This window comes from Tiliqua scincoides, chromosome 5 (assembly GCF_035046505.1).
Source record: "Tiliqua scincoides isolate rTilSci1 chromosome 5, rTilSci1.hap2, whole genome shotgun sequence".
Lineage (NCBI taxonomy): Eukaryota > Metazoa > Chordata > Lepidosauria > Squamata > Scincidae > Tiliqua > Tiliqua scincoides.
In genome coordinates, this window is record NC_089825.1 from 48,512,492 (window position 1) to 48,529,969 (window position 17,478).

Here is a 17,478-nt window from a genome sequence, read left to right on the forward strand (position 1 = left end):
CCTCTGCTATGTTCTGGGATCAGTGGATTTGTCAGCCTCTCCACTCTGCAGGTACTACTGTCAGAGTGAGGGCATTTAAACAACCCTAAATAGCATCCTTGGGGTTTTGCCCAGGGAACCCCTCTGGGAACCAAATCTTTTGGTAGCAGCGAACTAGATCTACCAAGTCTTGTCCAACCAAGCTGCATGTCTGAACTGATTGGAATAGTGGGGGGTGGAAAGAGTGAGCGCTTGGTACTAGGCATCACTGCCCTGGATCAGTGGTTGGTCACTAGAAGTCCCCCCCTCCCCTTTCATGACAGTGTGGGTTATGTTTTATCTCAGTGAGGTGAGGACTGTTTGCCTGTGGCTTCTTGCCACATCAATCCAGTAACATAGGTTGGTGGGGTTGGGTTGCAGCTCCATGGGCTGATTAAATGGTGAAATTCCTTTCTGTATAAATGTCTCCTCTTTCGTGTAGGAAGGAACTGTATTATTGGCCCTGTCTGAATGGTTCCAATATGTATACCTTAGTGGAGCACTGTGGGAAAAAGCCACAGGGAACCTCTGTACCTTTGTACCTCTGAGGAATGAAGTGTGCATCAGATTTCAGAAGAAATTTTTCAAAGATCAATTTTGCTGTTGTCAGTGGTTCCAAAACTCAAAACAAAATGACCTGCTTATTTGAGGAAAGAGACATTGTATTGGCAGCAGAGTACCATGTTAGTCACCACTGGGTAACTAAAAGTTGATGTAATGTCAGATTAGGTAAAGCCATGTTCAAATGCAAAGGTCTCTTACTGAGAAATGTCTGTTACTGTGTTGTTGGGCTGCTTTGTTTTTAAACATCTCTCTTTGCTTCACAGCCTTGCATTTAATGGCATCACTACAGAAGGAGGCAAAAGCCTTGCGGAAGCTATGAAACACAACAGCGGTGTCAGGATATTTTGGTAAGGAACCCATTTCCACGCACCTACTGTCACATACTGTAGGTCACATACTATAGGGTTTTCGACTTTGATAGAATTCTGTCCTAATCTTCAGCGGAACAGAAATGCTTGATCTTGAGGAATGTTTTAGAGGAATGTCTTGTATTTTATTGCAAAGAAAACCTTAGAAGAAGTTTGAAGTTAAAGGGGGTAAAACATTTCTGCTGAGTCAGTGCTCTTGGAGTAGTTGACTCAGGGCCCAATCCTGTTCACCTTTCCGGCACTGATGTAGCCACAATGCAGCCCTGTGGTAATGTTCCCATACCTTGAGGAGGCCCAAGTGACTGCCCCTCTACTGCAGGTTGCAGTGCACACCCCAATGGCACAACTGCACCAGCACTGGAAAATTGGATAGAAACTGGGCCCTCAGTCTCCTAATTTGGGTGAGTAATCTGCAGCTGGGCAAAGCTGATTTCTTATTGTGATACAGTTCAACTGTGAGGATCATGTGGGGACCTTGGATGATAATTTAATATTCAAGGGCCACAGTCTACATCAGGGGTGTCCAAAGTTTTTTGGCAGGAGGGCCGCATCATCTCTCTGACACTGTGCAGGGGGAAATTTACATTTCAAATTTGAATAAATTTACATAAATGAATATATTAGAGACTGAACTTATATGAAGGAATGAATTTTACTGAGCTTTTTTGTAATACACATGAGATCCAGAAAAGGGGGGTTGTTAAAATAATTCCTGACACATATAACACGCCACTTCCTAGGGAACAGTACAGAACAAACTTAAGAGGAGTCAGAGTGGGCTCCTTCCCCCCCATGCAGGAGCATGTTTTTACTCTCACTCCCCTGCCCCCCAATCTTGGCAACAAGCAGCAGCAAAGGAACACAATCAGGGAGCTGGTGGGCACCTGCCCCCTCAGGACAGGAGTTAGTTTCTCCTCATTCACACAGAGAAGGGAGCTGCCTATCTCCCTCTCAGTCCCTTCCCCAGTCTGCACCCAGCACCAAACAAACAGGTAGAGAGCTGTGTGTATTTTCCCATTACAAATGGACTCCCCACCTTCCTCCCTCTCTGCCAGCAACCCCAACAAGCAAAAACAGTAGGTTTCCTCCCCATTCAAACATCCCATGAGTTCTTCCCTGAAGCGCCCGCCTCCAACACTGAGCACTCACAGCCCAATCAGATCCACACTTTCCTGGGAGTAAGCCCCACTGACTCTATGTGACTTACTGCTCTACTCTATGTCTACTCTATGGGAGTAGACATGCACTCCAGCTGCATTCAAACATCCCTGGGACTTCTCCCCTGCAGTGCCAGCGCCCTCACCCCCACCCCAAGCACACTCACAGCCCAATTGGATCCACACTTTCCTGGGAGTAAACCCCACTGAGTCTGATGGGATTTACTGCCGAGTAGACATGCTTTCTAGCGGCATTCAAACATCCCACGATTTCTCCCTTGCAGTGCCCGCACCGCAGCACACACAAGCAGCACAAATAGACTCACAGTTTCCCCTCCCTCCTCAGTGCCTGCCCCCCCAAGCCAAACTCAAGCAGGACAAACAGACCCATGACTTCTCACCCCCATCTGACACCTGCACTCAGCTGCAGCCTCCCCAACCTAATGGGACGGTTGCGGATGGGCGGGGCTCCTGCTCTCCTGTGAGTGCTTAGCCTTTTCCTCCCCATCCCTGTGAAGAGCGGTTTCGTCAGGCAGCGAGGGCTCCCGCTGGTCTCTAGCGGGCCGAGTGCCCATTGGAGATGAGGGGCGCCCTGGGGGGCCGGATTGGGGCCCTCTGTGGGCCGCAAGTGGCCTGGGGGCCGGGGTTTGGGCAGCCCTGGTTTACATGACCAAAAAAGCATCTTCTGTGGCAGTGGTTCTCAAACATTTTAGCACTGGGACCCACTTTTTAGAATGACAATCTGTTGGTACCCCCCAGAAGTGATATCATTAACCTGGAAGTCATGTCATGGCCGGAAGTGACATCATCATGAAGGAAAATTTTTAACAACCCATATGACAAAATCAAAACAAGTAAATTAAATGTTTATAGTAAGTGTATGTTTAAAAAGTTATTTAAGGGCGCAATCCTAACCAACTTTCCAGAGCTGACATAGCTGTGCCCATGTGGCGTGCTCTGCATCCTGCAATGGGGAGGCAGTCAAGGGGGCCTCCTCAAGTTAAGGGCATATTTGTTACCTTACCTTGGGGCTGCATTGTGGCTAGGCCAGTGCTGGAAAGTTGCTTAGGATTGCGCCCTAAAATAAAGAACTCTCCTAACCCACCCAAGCAGTTGCTGAAAATCCCCGAATGTCCCAAAGGCTGCAATCCTGTCCACACTTACCTGGAAATAAATACATTTGACCATCATGCTTAAAATCACATACATAGTAGCCTGTCAAAATTACTGATATGTAACATTTATCCAAATGTAGTCACATACTATGGGTAGCATCAAGTCTAATCTTTTAATAATAAAATGCACATTGAAATGAATGGGGACCCACCTGAAATTGGCTCACGACCCACCTGTTGGGTCCTGACCCACAGTTTGAGAAATACTGCTCTATGGCATGAGTCAGCAGAATTTAGAGGGGTCCTGATTGGACTGAGATTTCCATAAAAACAGGTGCCTTAAAGTCACCTGGCACGCCCATCTCTTCTTTCCACCTTGGTGGAGATGACCCAACAGGCTGCCAGATTTTTATCAACCAGGCATCCGCTAACTTCAGATTTGGAATGTAGTTACAGCTTACTGAACGTAGGTGCTAGTGAGGCAAGGCCATGAAAGCCATAAGCCACTAAAGCCATAAGCCATTATGCCATGCTCATAAACACAAACACATTATAGTTTATATGTTTAGCAGTTTAATGGAGAAAATGTTCAAATGTTTACAAGTTTAATGAACCAAATGTTAATGCTATGTTATGGGTGTTAATAGCTAATTTAGTTATTAGTTTATATGTTTAAGGAATAGGAAAAATGTTATGTTTATTTGTTATGCATGATCATATGTTTAAATTTAAAACCAAAAAGCATTTTTGGTCTCGGTCTGAAACTGAAACAGAGAAGGGCTGTAAATCAAGGGATGTTTCTTGCTAAGTTGTCAAGGACATCAGATAAATGCTTCATGGAAAAGGGAGTATAAGAAGCTGAAGTTTCCATCTCAGGCTAATTGCTAGTATGACAAATGATTTAAGCTTCTCTTGGAATCAAATTTACAGCTTGTATATTCATTATACCAAAGCATCAGATAAAGCATTGTCTCTGAATTGAGAGGCAAATTCCACCTTCAAGTTGCTTTTAAGCAGAGAATTGAAAGGGGGAAAAGCATTATTGCATTTTAAAACATTCAGGCTTTCCTTTTTAAACCAAATACAGTTTGATAAACACTGGGAAAGGCTATTTAGACCAAAGTTTCATAGAAGTTCCAAAGAGATTATAATGCTTGCTTGTTTGCAAATATTTTTCAATACCTTAAGTGTAACCAATATAAATTAGCTATTAGAGTAAAGCTTAATTGCCTGATGTTATTGAAAGTTAAATAATAGTATAGAAATACACAGAAAGGTGAAAAGTTATTAAGTTTTACTTAAAAGCCACAAGTTTGAAAATGTAATTCAAATCTAACTTTGAGAAGGCAGTAGTCTGGCAGAAGTTAATTAACAAGGAGACACTAGAACTGTTATCTTAAGAAAAGCATTCCAACTCTATAGACTCAAGGCCCCACCTGTCACTCTAATTGGAACTAGAGAAATATACAACTTAAAGTGAGATTAGAATACAACATACAGAGAACTAGGGGGGAGGCAGGAAGCAGGATGTGCCTGCACCAATTAATCAGGAAGCCGATATCTCTTGACACCAAGAACATAAAACTAGAGGTTATACACAGGTTAGAGACATTTTAATGGGGAAGAAGGCCTTGGCAAAGACAGTAAATCTGTTGCTAATTAAAATAGAGTTTTCCAAGATACAGACATCAGCAGAAACAGCTGGACAGGAACAAGATAATATGAGAAAGCCCCTAATGAGCAAACATTCCTGAGAACCTCTGTCAGAGCTAAAAGCTGACAGGAGGGGCTAGATTTAATTGAAATAAAGAGAAAGGTTTCTTAAAATCCTTATTTACAATAAGAAGTTAGTTTGTCTGGTATTAAATAAAATTACACCACTATACAGATCACATATAAAGAGAATTACACATAGAATAGAGGGAAGACAAAAGGCTTAGTTTAAACTGTGTTTGATGAGACCAGACAGAAAGGAATTTAGAAAGATAGCTCTGGTGGTCAGAAATAAGCGCACCAGTTCTGTAATAAATGAGTAAAGAGTGCCATCTAGTGGTTGTTGGGAAACAATGTCTCAAAGGTACATTTTGCCTTTTTTGGAGTTTGTAACTTGAAGCTAACCAATCAAATGCTTGTAAAATTATCTGTGGCCAATCCTGAGAAAGCCGCCATTTCTGATGTCACACACCAGCCAATGAGAAATGTAAGACTCCTCAGACAAAGGAGCCAGAATCAGATATAAGGGAGAGGCTTACACTGGAAAATGGCTTTTCTCTGAGAGTTCCCACATAGCTCTCATTGCTCTCTTCAGTTTGGACAGGAGTCCCTGAGAAGCCGGTTGCTGGCAACGAAATAAAGCTTGCAGACGATTACCACTCTTGCCTACTGATTTTGCTTTGAACTTTGCTCTCGACCTTGCAACACTAGAGCAGTTAGTCAGATGTTTCAATTTTTCTGTATTATGTAGGAAATTCTTATCTTTGCTTTGAACTCACCATTTCTGAGCAAAATCTCTGGCCTTTCTAACTATAGAATTTATTCTTTTCAATAACGTTCTGTTTTATCTTGAAGATTATGGTGTCTGTTTCTGAATGAGGAAAAGAGTGTTCATCTAAATCTGGTCCTAGAACTGTCAGTCATACTACTGAATAATTATTGTTTTGGCAGAGGGAGTGAGATGAGGGCACAGTGTGCTGAATATACCTTACACTCTGGGAACTCTGTGAAGTGGGAAAGGATTCCATGGCTCCCTGGGGGGGAGGGAGTTCCTACGCTGATATTAAAGGAGTGATGGTGATAGTGCTACTGGGTAGCACTGCAAAGACCAATCTCCCCTGTAGCAGTGGAGTGAGCCTGGTAGTTCACCTCTCCATGCACTGGTCCTCTTAGAGGGAAAATAGGTTTGTGGGATGGGGCTGTGCTTAGCTGGGGGTACTCAGGAAAACTGAGTGCGTGCTTCAGGCTGGATGACAGAATAGGGGTGTGAAGGAGTAATATGTAAATCACACATACACCCCAGTTTCCATCACATCTGCTCTGCAGATCATGATAAGGAGGGGCAGCCTTGTTGGAGCCAGGTTGTGTTTTATAGAACAGTGGTCTCCAAACCCCGGCCAGGGGGCCAGATGCAACCCGCAACAAGTCTCCATTTGGCCCACAGCAAGCCTCTTGTCGCCTGCAAAGCTTCTGGCCTGCTTAACCAAATGAGACCAGAGCTGTGCTCCAGTTGCATCTGGAGGGTGTTTTGAGGGACAGGGTAGCCACGCACCACCCGTCAGAATGCCTTCTAAAGGCCTAAAACATCACTTCCTGGTTTTCCTGAAAAACCAGAAGTGACTTTTTGGGCTTTAGGTTTCCTGGGGCTTTCAAATGTATTTATTTAAATTTTATATTTAAAATTTATTTATTTTTCTGGCCCTCAACGCCATGCCAGATATTTGATGTGGCCCTCTGGCCTAAAAGTTTAGAGACCTCTGTTCCAGAAGGACAGGGAAGCAGGCTGCCATAGTAGGCTAGCATTTGATGGATGGGAGGCAAAATATGTGGTTAATGCACCTCTGACAAAGCGTATGTATTCTGGAGGGATAGGAAAGGGCTCTAAGATCTCAGGCTGGAAATATGGCTGCGTTCATCCGTGCAAGTGCCATGGCTTTGTCCGTCTGTGAGCAAGATAGAAGGATTACAGGAGACACATCAGAAGCCAAGAAGGCAATCAGCTGCCAGCCTTGGTGGAAAGCCAATAGAATGAGGAATAGCAGAGTGAGGGCAAGGACCCCCTTTTGAGCCAGGGAGCACCCCTCACAAATAGCAACGTCACCTATTAATTCTTGTGAATTAATTAACTGTTACTTAAAACCTAGAATTTTTTGATCATATTTTTTTACAGAGGCACACAGAAGGAAAGAGAAAGAGAAAGACTGTACTTGATAAGGAAGAATTGTCTTGATCTGAGACAGGACCACTGTGTCATGGATAAATGTGTCCTGGTCAAATGTGCACTGGTGGTGGACATTTGTGTCTCTTCTTTTTGCATCCCAGACATTGTCCTGCCATATATGTCTATTTATATTAGATGTAACTTTTTATTTTCTTAATGGAAAGGTAGGGTTAGGGTCAGGGCTGGGATAAGAGGCTTAGGATCTATAACATGGGGCTTGTTGCCCAGCTATAGTTTGTTGCCCAGTTACAGTGGAATGCAAATGACCAGGACAGACACACACACACCGCAAACAGCAACAGCAACATCAGGTGTGAATGTCCAGGAATGCCAGTGACCAGGGTACATTCATCCAGAACACAATTGTCCAGGATGCAAATTCCCTAGTACTTTCTTGATCAGGGGTGTAAAAAATAAGGCCTGTGGGCTGGATATGGCCCCCAAAAGCCATTTATCCAACCCTGTTATAATTGAGCTCGCCCAGTGTGATAATTGGGCTTTTTCATAACTTGAAATTATGAACAAGATTTGCACATTTTCTCTTGTGTCATTTGTAGCTGATGAGTGTCTGTGTGAGAACAAAGTGCTTATTTTTGGCCATCTGCTTAATGATGTCATTTCTGACGCTCAGCAGGTGCCATGAATGCTATTCGGCCCATTATATGAAATGAGTTTGACAGCCCTGCTCTTGAACTTCCTTCTAAAGTGCAGCAGGAGATACATGGGAGCCTAACCTTTTAAGGGTCTTCATTCAGGGGTGTCAGGGAATGTCACCTGTTTATAGGTTGACACTGTAGCTCACAAACAAAACCAGGGACAGTGTCATCCTAGATCTTTCCCCTTGGGACACCCCTTAGCCAGCATGACTGTAGTAAGTCAGGTAGCCTACAGAGTCTACACTGGTGTTTACCAGCTAGAAGGTCTACTCTGGAAGAGCTCAGGCAGTATCCTCAAGCCCTGAAATAAGAGGGCTCTCTGGAGAAACCCTCAGTCAAGGAGAGAAACTATTTCCTCCCTTCAAAGGCAAACAGACAGAGGCCCTGCCCTCTCTTTCACCTCAGAGAAACAGGTGAGGCTGGCAGCTGGGAAGGAAACGGTTGCTACCCAGTCTTGTTGAGACAAGCAGATACAAGCACAAGGTAGGGGCTTTTAAAAACGGGACTATAGAAAAGAGGAAATGTGTGAGGTTTTTTTAATCCTCTTCCCAGCCCAAGAAGTCAACCCATCACAAATGACCCCAGCCCTAGCTCCATCCAGGAGCTAGAAAGTGCTTTGAAGTTTTGCTCTTCCAGTGGTACAAAAGTAGTGAAACACACACAACCCAAATCCCGAACTGAGCCACACAGAATCCGCAGGTAACTTTTAACCCAAAAATCTGTGGAGTTTTGCTGAGGGCCTGTCCAGCATTTGCCCTCTGAGTTCTCACTGTCTTAATTGAGCTGCTGTAATAGTTCCCATAAACATTGTAAGGAATTGATTTGATTTGGCTGCACGAACAGGCTGCAACCTTATGCACACTTTCCTGAGAGTAAACTCCATTGATGACAATGGGACTTACTTCTGAGTAGACAAGCATAGGGTTCTGTTTGCAGTCTTGTGCCTATGAATCAATTTAGGAATGTGAAACGCTCAGCTGATGGATTTGACAGCCAACCTCTCCAATCTCTTATTCTGCTGTCGTTCTAGCAACGCATGGCTGATCATGACAACAGTTTTCGATGAAATAAGTGATTGTATTTAGAACTGCTAGTTCTGGGAACTAACAAAAGGAGAGACCGCATGTCACTGAGTCCCAATGCAGTGCCCAGGTTCTGACGCAAAACTGTTGGGGGTCTGTGATCACAGTTCTATCTACAGCTTGAACAATAGAGAACTGAAATGAAAGCAATGGCAAGATGCATTGCCCGAAAGAGAATGACCATAGTTCTGAGCTACAGAGTTGTCATACTTTCCAATGAATTAAACCCTTTTCTTTGCCTCTCATCAGGCTCACAAAAAACGAGCTGGATGACGAAGCTGCCAAGTGCTTTGCCGAGATGGTAAAGGTCAACACGAGGTTGGCCCATCTGTGGTAAGTTGTGGGGGCTTGTGAAGGAGCTATTAGTCATTGCCTCTGACTATACTGTAAGCGTTCTGTACCAAGATCACAAAGTTGGACCCTTGTTTTGTATCCTCAGAAGCACAAAAGGTCCTCTGAAACCCTTAACTTGCACTGACGCGTTAGATTCAAACTGATGATATAGTATCCAAGCACTCATCCATTACAAGTTTAATTTTCATAAAAACTGGATTTGACCAGGCAGCCATTCAAACAAGAGGCTGAATACACATTACAATGGCGAGAGCTGGAAATGAAGTTATTTTATTGTTCTAGCTACAGTTTGTATCCAGATTATTACACAATTATAGGAATTCTTTGTTTCTGGATGTGTATTGTCTTCTGTATCTTTAGGTATATTTGGACCCCATTGAACTGGCTGACCACATGTTGCGCTGGGGATGCACATTTGTGTCTGAGGTCCCTATCCCAGTTGCATGTGCCACAGTTGGGCAAACACAGTGTCCATCAACTATTATTTCATTCACTTGACCAGAAGTGTTGTGAAGCTGGTGTGACTGGTATGGGCCACCACAAGTGCAGTGTTTGTGCAGGGCACAACACAGCCTGGGGGCAGCACCATCACTGCTCAAGTCTTTGGCCCTCACAACATTGTTGGTGACAAGGCCCGGAGCAGCGAGTGGAGCTCCGTGCTTGGATGTTTCTCTTCATATTAGAAGGGCCCTCCTGCCTGCCCTTTCTTCTGATTGGCACTCCAGAAGCCATTGGCAGTGATATGATGACGTGACTACATCATCACATCACCCCTGAACTTCTGGAATGCTAAGCCTCCATGAGGTAAGCTCCGCACTGGATGCTGGCCAGCCCAGCAGCGCCGCTGCACTTGACAACTAACACTATACTTGGTATCTGTTTGCTTGTTCTGTTTGAGATTTCTTCTCCTCCCCCCCCCCATTTCTTTCTTCCCTTTCAACCCAAGTGGGGACCTTAAAACAACTTACAATGTATATAACATTTAAACTAATGGTGAACATGGGGATAAAATGAACTTTAAAATGCAACATGCAATCAAAACATCAAAAGGATCTCTCGAACTATATACAGTATTTGATCCTTTTGCGTGCCATCATTTCTGCAAAGCATTCAAGGTGGTTTATCATTGAAGTAGCATCTGCGAGACATGATTAAAAAAGAACAGGGTGAGAAAGCAGAAAATAACTGCATTCAAGGGCTGATACCATCATCATGGAACTCTAGGAGGCAGCTCTAGGAGGGGAGGAACCAAATGGCGGTTGGTTCCAGCTCAATCAATGAGGGAAGCTTCACGCTCAAACTTACACTTCTGATGCAACCCAAGCATGACTAGCTGTATGGCAGGGAATGAAAACAACAACAACAACTCGGTATTTATATACCGCCTTTCTGGTCATCGGATTACTCCTCTGACTTTATTCATGGTGGTTTACATAGGCAGGCGTTTCTAAATCCCTCAAGGGGATTTTTACAATCATAAAGGTTCTAAGAATAGGCCCTCAGTTTGGCTGTACTTGTCGTAAGAGGCGACTAAACAGCCACCAGGTAGATGGGACTTGTCAGCCTGGGAAGGCAGCTCATCTGAGAGAAGGAAAACTCTGATCCCAAACCTCCACTGCCTTGTGGCTACATCCAGTTATGGAAAAGGCTTCAGGAGTCAACCTCGAGGCGAAATCCGGAGCCGGAGTCCCTGAGGCAGTTCATGGCTGAACACAATCATGTTCTGGGAACTCCTGCGACGCCGCTGGAACCAACCGTATTGGCCTCTGCCTTTCCATTGGACCATTTCAGCGACATGGAGAGGGGGGATTTGCTGCATGGGTAACAGCCTATCCTCCATACCTACTTTACCCAGGCTTCGCGCACTGGAGAGGACACTCTGTTCCAGAACCACCATTCAGAGCGTGACACCATAGTCTTCCGAGACTGAAGGATGCCCACAAAGGTTCTCTCTTTCAAGAACCAACAACATTTCAGGATGGATCTTCCTGCTTTGGTCTCACTTCTGGCCTCCAGTTCTCCCAGGCAGGCTGACAAGCAGCTCCATCTCTCACATGGAGGGCAGCCAAGACTCTTCTTGCTCACACCAAGAGCAGGTGGAATCACTCAGCTGGGTTTGTCAGCTGCTTCAAGGACTCTCCGTTCTCAGCCGTTCAGGGAGCTGCCGGTGTCCTCAAACTGGCGACCTTCTGATGTTATCTTCGGGCTAACGGAGGCTCTACCCTCTAGACCAGACCTCCTGCCTCCTGTTTCATGTATATGAAAACATACAGGCACTGCACAATAAAAAAATGCAAGGAGGGTGCCTTGTGAGGGATAACCCGAATGACCATGCTACCCCAGGGCAAGGCTGTATGGGCTCAGGGAATCCCAAAATCACAGCTATCAGAGTGTAGATGGGCGACAAGAGGATTAATTGTATTGCCTCTGTATTTGGGGTTTATGTGTCCCATTGAGAGCCAGGTTGATGAAGTAGTTCAGGATTTGGACTTAGACATGGAAGAGCCAGGTTCAAATGCCCAACTCAGCCATGAAGGTAACTGGGTGACCTTGGGCCAGTCACTCTCTCAGCCTCACCTACCTCACAGGATTGTTGTGAGGACAAAAGAAGAGAAGGAATCATGTATACTGCCCTCAGCTCCTTAGAGGAAAGGCGGTAGAAAAATGTGAAAAATTTCCCATTTACATTTCAATCGTGTTTTGGTTTAGGGCACAGAAGGATGCAAGAAATTTGTGCTTTGAGACATTCCACTAACTGTTGGTTGGCCTAAGTGATGGGTATGGTCTCGTCACATCTTCTTGCTTGAATGGGGCTGTGCCTCTTGAAAGCAGCCAGTGAATTGCCTTCCACAGCAGTAGCTTGGATCCAGCATGAATAATCCCCTAGACAGCTGCTCTACTATGATCAGAGAGCAGCTGTGTGGTCAATTGTACAATTAAGCTCAGTAACCCTGAAAGACGCCCATGCACTTTAGACTGAAGAGGCTTGGAGCCTCTTGGCTGCACTTCTATGGGGTGATTGTGTGATGCCAAACAGGCCAGCCATGCAGATGGAAATCAGAAACCACCAGTTCCTGGCACAGCCCCAGCCTTGTTCAGCAAAAGGAGTGTTGATTTTCCGCCTGAGACACACCGTGCCCAAGCCAAGTGCGTGACAGACAGGATGCTGCAAACCAGGCGCAAACATAAGAGTTTGTCCAATGCAAAGTGCTTTTCTTTTTTTAGGCTTATCCAGAATCAGATTACTGTCAGAGGAGCCAAGTATTTTGCGGACGCTCTCCAGGACAATACGGCTATTAAAGAAATCTGGTAAGGACTGCTTAGTGGCTTCCCAAAGTGTGACATTCATGTTTTGAATGCCCCCTGTGGCTTCAGCTGAGTACCTGCACAGGGTCTCACCAAATCAAATGCTTCTCTTCAAATGTTTGTGGGTGTTTGCAGGGACATCTCACATCTTTTATAGCGGCAAGCTACTATTAATAACTTTTTTATATTGCACATTCTGAGCATGCAAAACATTTTACATGTATTATTTTGATGTAGCTGTTCAAACAACCATGCAAGGTAACTATTATTCTTGTTTTGTGGTTGGGGGGGGGCCAAGGCTAAGAGGAAGTAGGTTGCCTAAGGCCATCTAGTGAGAATTCACGGCAGGGGTGAGATTCAAACTAGGGAAGTCCCGATTCACAGTCCAGTCTCTTCCCTGGCCGGACAGCAATGGCAAGGTGTTTTTATTTATTTGTAAAGCCTCAGCCAGTGCTGTGTAAGGGCTAAGAGACTGAACACCCAATGCAGTTTTCCCCAGTTCAAATCTCACCTCTGCCATGAACTCATCTAAGTGGCTTTCGGCCTCAGTCTTCCCCGTCTGCAATATGGGCATAATATTACTTATTTTACAAGATTGTTGTAGGAATTCCATCAAACTAATACACATGAAGTGCTTTGAACACTCCGAAACCACTGTATAAGTGCTTAGGATCATTATTCTGAACTTTTATATCCTGTTCATCAACCCTCAGTGGTACTCTCAAGACAATAAAATGCATTAATGCTGCAGGAAATGAGAGGAGCACGTACCTGGTAAAAACAAGCAATGCACATCATATTCACAGTGCAATCGATGCAAGATGTGGCAGGGACAGGGAAAAAAACTGAATTGTGGCCACGGGCAGCCACTTGGCCACCCTTCAATTAAAACCAGTCAAACTGAGGATGGCTTCCTTTCTATGGCCAAGCGACATGTTGCATTAATAGTGTGTTTTGCTCTGGTGTGTTGTATGTTTTTCATTGGTAAATAACAGCCACTTTGGGGAGGGTGATGCAGATAGAAAGCGAGACCATCCACACCAGTTTGAGAAAGAGAGTTTGTCATTCAAGAATAGCCCTTTGATTTGTCGAGGCCTTTCCTACAAAACCAAGGGACTACCTGGTGCTCTCCTCCCCAGAATAAACAGGCAGCAGGAAGTGGCCCCTTCCCCTCCCCCCCTGAAAAAAACCCTGCAGAAATAGCTGCTTTTATTTTGATTTTTCACCCTCTCTTTCCACCTCCAACAGCTTAAACGGAAACCCAATAAGCCAAGAGGAAGCGAAAGTCTTTGAAAATGAAAAGAGGATCGTTTGCTTCTGAAAAATGCCTTTTCCCTTTGGACACTGTCAGTATGCCAAGACTGTTACAGCAGTGGCTGAAGCCAGATCACTTGCCTTCATGTGTGATATGTGACTACAAGGGAGATACTACAGTATGCCCTTGCTGTGAGTCATTAACTCGTTGTACATTCTTCTAAAGGTGCAACGTTGCATCAACTCAACCTCTATGGACTTTTTTTGTTATGAATTATGTAAATAAGCTTTTCTCTCTCTCTCTCTCTCTAGCTTATTTATAGACCTGTGAAGTTACAGTTTTATGTGAGGCCTCCAAAGGCCAAACTGTCATTCATCCAAGGGTGCACTGTCTACTTGCAATGCTGCTTGCTCTTGCCGTCAATGAGGACATCCTCTTTGAGTTGCCGAGAGAGTTAGGAGAAGTTTGTGTGTGATCTGCTGGTGATATTTACAGAAGAAGGGGGCCAGCGAGGGCAAGGGGAGGAAGGGGAAGAGAGAACGCACAGCCATGTTCTTATTTGAAAGCTGCCCTTTGAGTGGCAGGACTACAACTCAGATAGGGGTGTCGTTCTGCCCAACATCTCTGTGGGACAACATTGTTCACCTGGCATGTGTTGCTACCATAGTGGCTGCATTCAGTTAGAAACGGAAATGAGGGCATTGTGTTACCTCTGGTTTTTGTTTACATTGGGACTAGGTGCCCAAGGTCCGTTTATTAAGTAACACACAATCACAGAGTAGAACCTGCCACAAAGCATTGCCTCTCCCTAACCTTAACACCAGCCTCTAGGATCTAATAAACAGTAAGGCAGCGATTTGCAACTTTTTTCATGGCACACCAACAAGGCACTAAAATTGTCAAGGCACCATCAGTTTTTTGACATCTGACAAGGCACACTGCACTGACAACAGGGGCTCACATCTCCCAATGGCCCTTCTAATATGATCCTCCCCCAAACGCCCTCAGCACACCTGTAGATCATTCATGGCACACCAATGTGCAGTGGCATGGTCTGCTTGAAAATCTCTGGGTTAAGGGCTCCTGAACAACAATTCCTCAGTATTCTGTGTTTCTCTCCTCCACCCATCGTTGCTGCAACATTCCAAGGTTCCTGAAATCTACTGAACATGCTTGGTCCGTATCAGTCTGTTTTTCTCGTTTTCTTTTTATTTACAATTCAGAACAGGAACCTGCTTTTTTTTTTTTTTACTCTTATGTAAAGTACCATATATAAAGATGGCGCTATATAAAATCATAAATTAATGTACTGCTTACCCAAGGAGTCGCCAAATATATAGCAGTCATTACCTTTGGTGGGGGGGAGGTGATGCTGTTTTGCTTCAAGTCTACTAGGCACAGTGCTCTGAGTTGGGTGGTAGCATATATAGATTGTATTGTGCCCTCTGTCATTGTGCTTCATTTCAGGAGGTCCTGCAAAATCTCATTAGAGACACCCATGCTTTTGTGCAAGTTAAGTTCTTTTGGGACCCTGTCTTAGCCTTTCCCCTCCTATTCTCAGTGCTTTTTTCTACAGTGAACGTATTCCGTTTCACCATTTATGTCAGTGCCCAGTTGATTTAGTTTCTAAGCCAGTTTGCAAATCCCTCTTGAGGGGCATGTGTGCACCCGCTCCACCATTAATGTTTTTCAGATCCAATTTGTTACACAGCGTCAGCATTTATTAAGAAAGAATATATATCTCTAAAACGCAGAAACACACATGCACAAGAAACACATTTGTGCTATGGCAGTGAGAAACAAAACTGAAACCAAACAAATGCAGGAGCAGTGCTGATCTGGGTAAGTCTTCTAAAACAGGGATGTCAAACTTGTTTCATACGGAGGACCAAAGTTAGCATTCATGGTGCCCGCCAGTGGCATAGCTAAGCCATTTGCTGCCCAGTGCAAAGAACATTTTGTAGCTCCCCCCCCCCGCAATGAAATCAGATTTAATTAATTAAATTGGGTCTTTTTTATTAATTAAAGTGAGTGAGAAATGTTAGTAAATATTTTGAAAAAGCAAGCATTTGTTGAAAGTTAGGATTGGGCCATAAGTAGTATGAATTAAAACTAAGTTGAGTTATTTATTTACCTATTTAATTTTTCATCCCACTCTCTTCTGAGGGGCATCCAAAGTGGCTTACAACAATTTGAACATATATACATCTAAAATAAAACTGTAAAATGCAATGTAAAAAAGCAGCAAACAATCACAGACATAAAGGATGAACACATAAGCACATAAAATACAATATATCATAAAACCATCAATAAAAGTAGCAGGTGCTAGAGAAGTCTAAAATTAGAAGGCTTGCTGAAATAGAAAAGTTCTTAGAGATCACTGGAGCCTTCTAAAAAGGGAGGAAACCAAAGGGGCCCTCTTTCTTCCACAAATCTAAAAGGCATATCTAATGTAGAGTCCAATCCTGTGCCTGTCTACTCAGAAGTAAGTCCCATTATAGTCAATGGAGCTTACTCCCGGGAAAGTGTGCATATACAGTTTGAGAGGTGCAGGAAGCTGGAGAAAATCATCAGAGTCAGCAGCTTACCTTTAGGAACTGGAATAGAATAGGGATAGATGAATAAATAAATGATGAGATGATGATTATTGCTACCAGGCCAGGCCTGCTCTGAGTGCCAGGTGCTCAGTGCTCCTGCAGCTTGCCTTGCCTTGCTTTGCTCTCCTCTTCAGGTTCCTGTGCAGGGAACTCATCACAGCCAGCCAGCCAACTGAGAGCCCAATCCTATGCATGCCTACTTGGAAGTGAGTCCCATTATGGTCAATGGGGCTTACTCTCAGGAAAGTGTGCATATGATTGCAGCCTTGGGGCACAATTCTATGCATGCCTACTTGGAAGTCAATGGGGCTTACTCCCAGGAAAGTGTGCATACAACTGCAACCCCGGTGAGCAACTTAGATTGGGCTGCAGTTGTAGGCACTGGCTAAACTTTTGCCCCTCTCCCTCGCACTGGTCCCAGCTCTGAGTGTCTGGTTGCCAGCTCTTCCCTCCTGCCTGACAATGTTTGGAGGAGAAGAACATGGTGCCCAAGCCCACCATAACTGGCACCGCGAGATAGCAGCCAGGAAGGCAGGGAGGAGGGAAGGCAAGGGGAGAACAGAAGAGGTGCAACATCAAGCAGTTCCCTCTTGGCTGCCAGTCCGCGCCTGCAGTGGAACCTAGGCTACAATCCTATGCAGTTTCCTGGGAGTAAGCCCCATTGACTACAATGGGACTTACTTCTGAGTAGACATGCATAGGGCTGGGCTTCTAAGTCTCTCCTCTCTCCTGTATGCCTCTCTCCTGTGTGCCTGTCTGGGGCTAAATTGTTGCCCTGCCCCCACAGGCAACAAAGATCGATCTTCTTGATGGACATCACAGCATTCGCAGAGGGCAAGCAGCAGCAGACCACACAGTCCCCAGCTGCTGCCACCACCACCATCTCAGCAGCTGGGCTAGCTGCCCCGCCCCGCACTTGCAGCCCAATCTAAGTCGGTGGGGGATGGCAGTGAGGAGCAAGTGAGTTGATTATTGCCCCCCCATCCCCTGCTGTGTGCCTGCAGCAGCCTCTCTCCTCCTGTGTATGCCTTGCAGTAGCCCGAAAGTCCTGTGGGCATTGTTGCCTGCG

At 44.8% G+C, this 17,478-nt stretch overlaps 1 protein-coding gene across 1 annotated transcript in view; it reads left to right on the forward strand.

Annotated features, from left to right (window-relative positions):
• Positions 1-15,053, forward strand: part of NOD1 (nucleotide binding oligomerization domain containing 1) — a 52,944-nt gene extending 37,891 nt beyond the window's left edge. The window contains exons 9-12 of the mRNA XM_066628161.1: positions 846-929; positions 9,144-9,227; positions 12,474-12,557; positions 13,803-15,053. Coding sequence (XP_066484258.1) covers positions 846-929; positions 9,144-9,227; positions 12,474-12,557; positions 13,803-13,875 — 325 coding nt within the window. The 3' untranslated portion in view covers positions 13,876-15,053. The remainder of the gene's footprint in view (positions 1-845; positions 930-9,143; positions 9,228-12,473; positions 12,558-13,802) is intronic.
• The last annotated feature ends 2,425 nt before the right edge of the window (positions 15,054-17,478 follow it).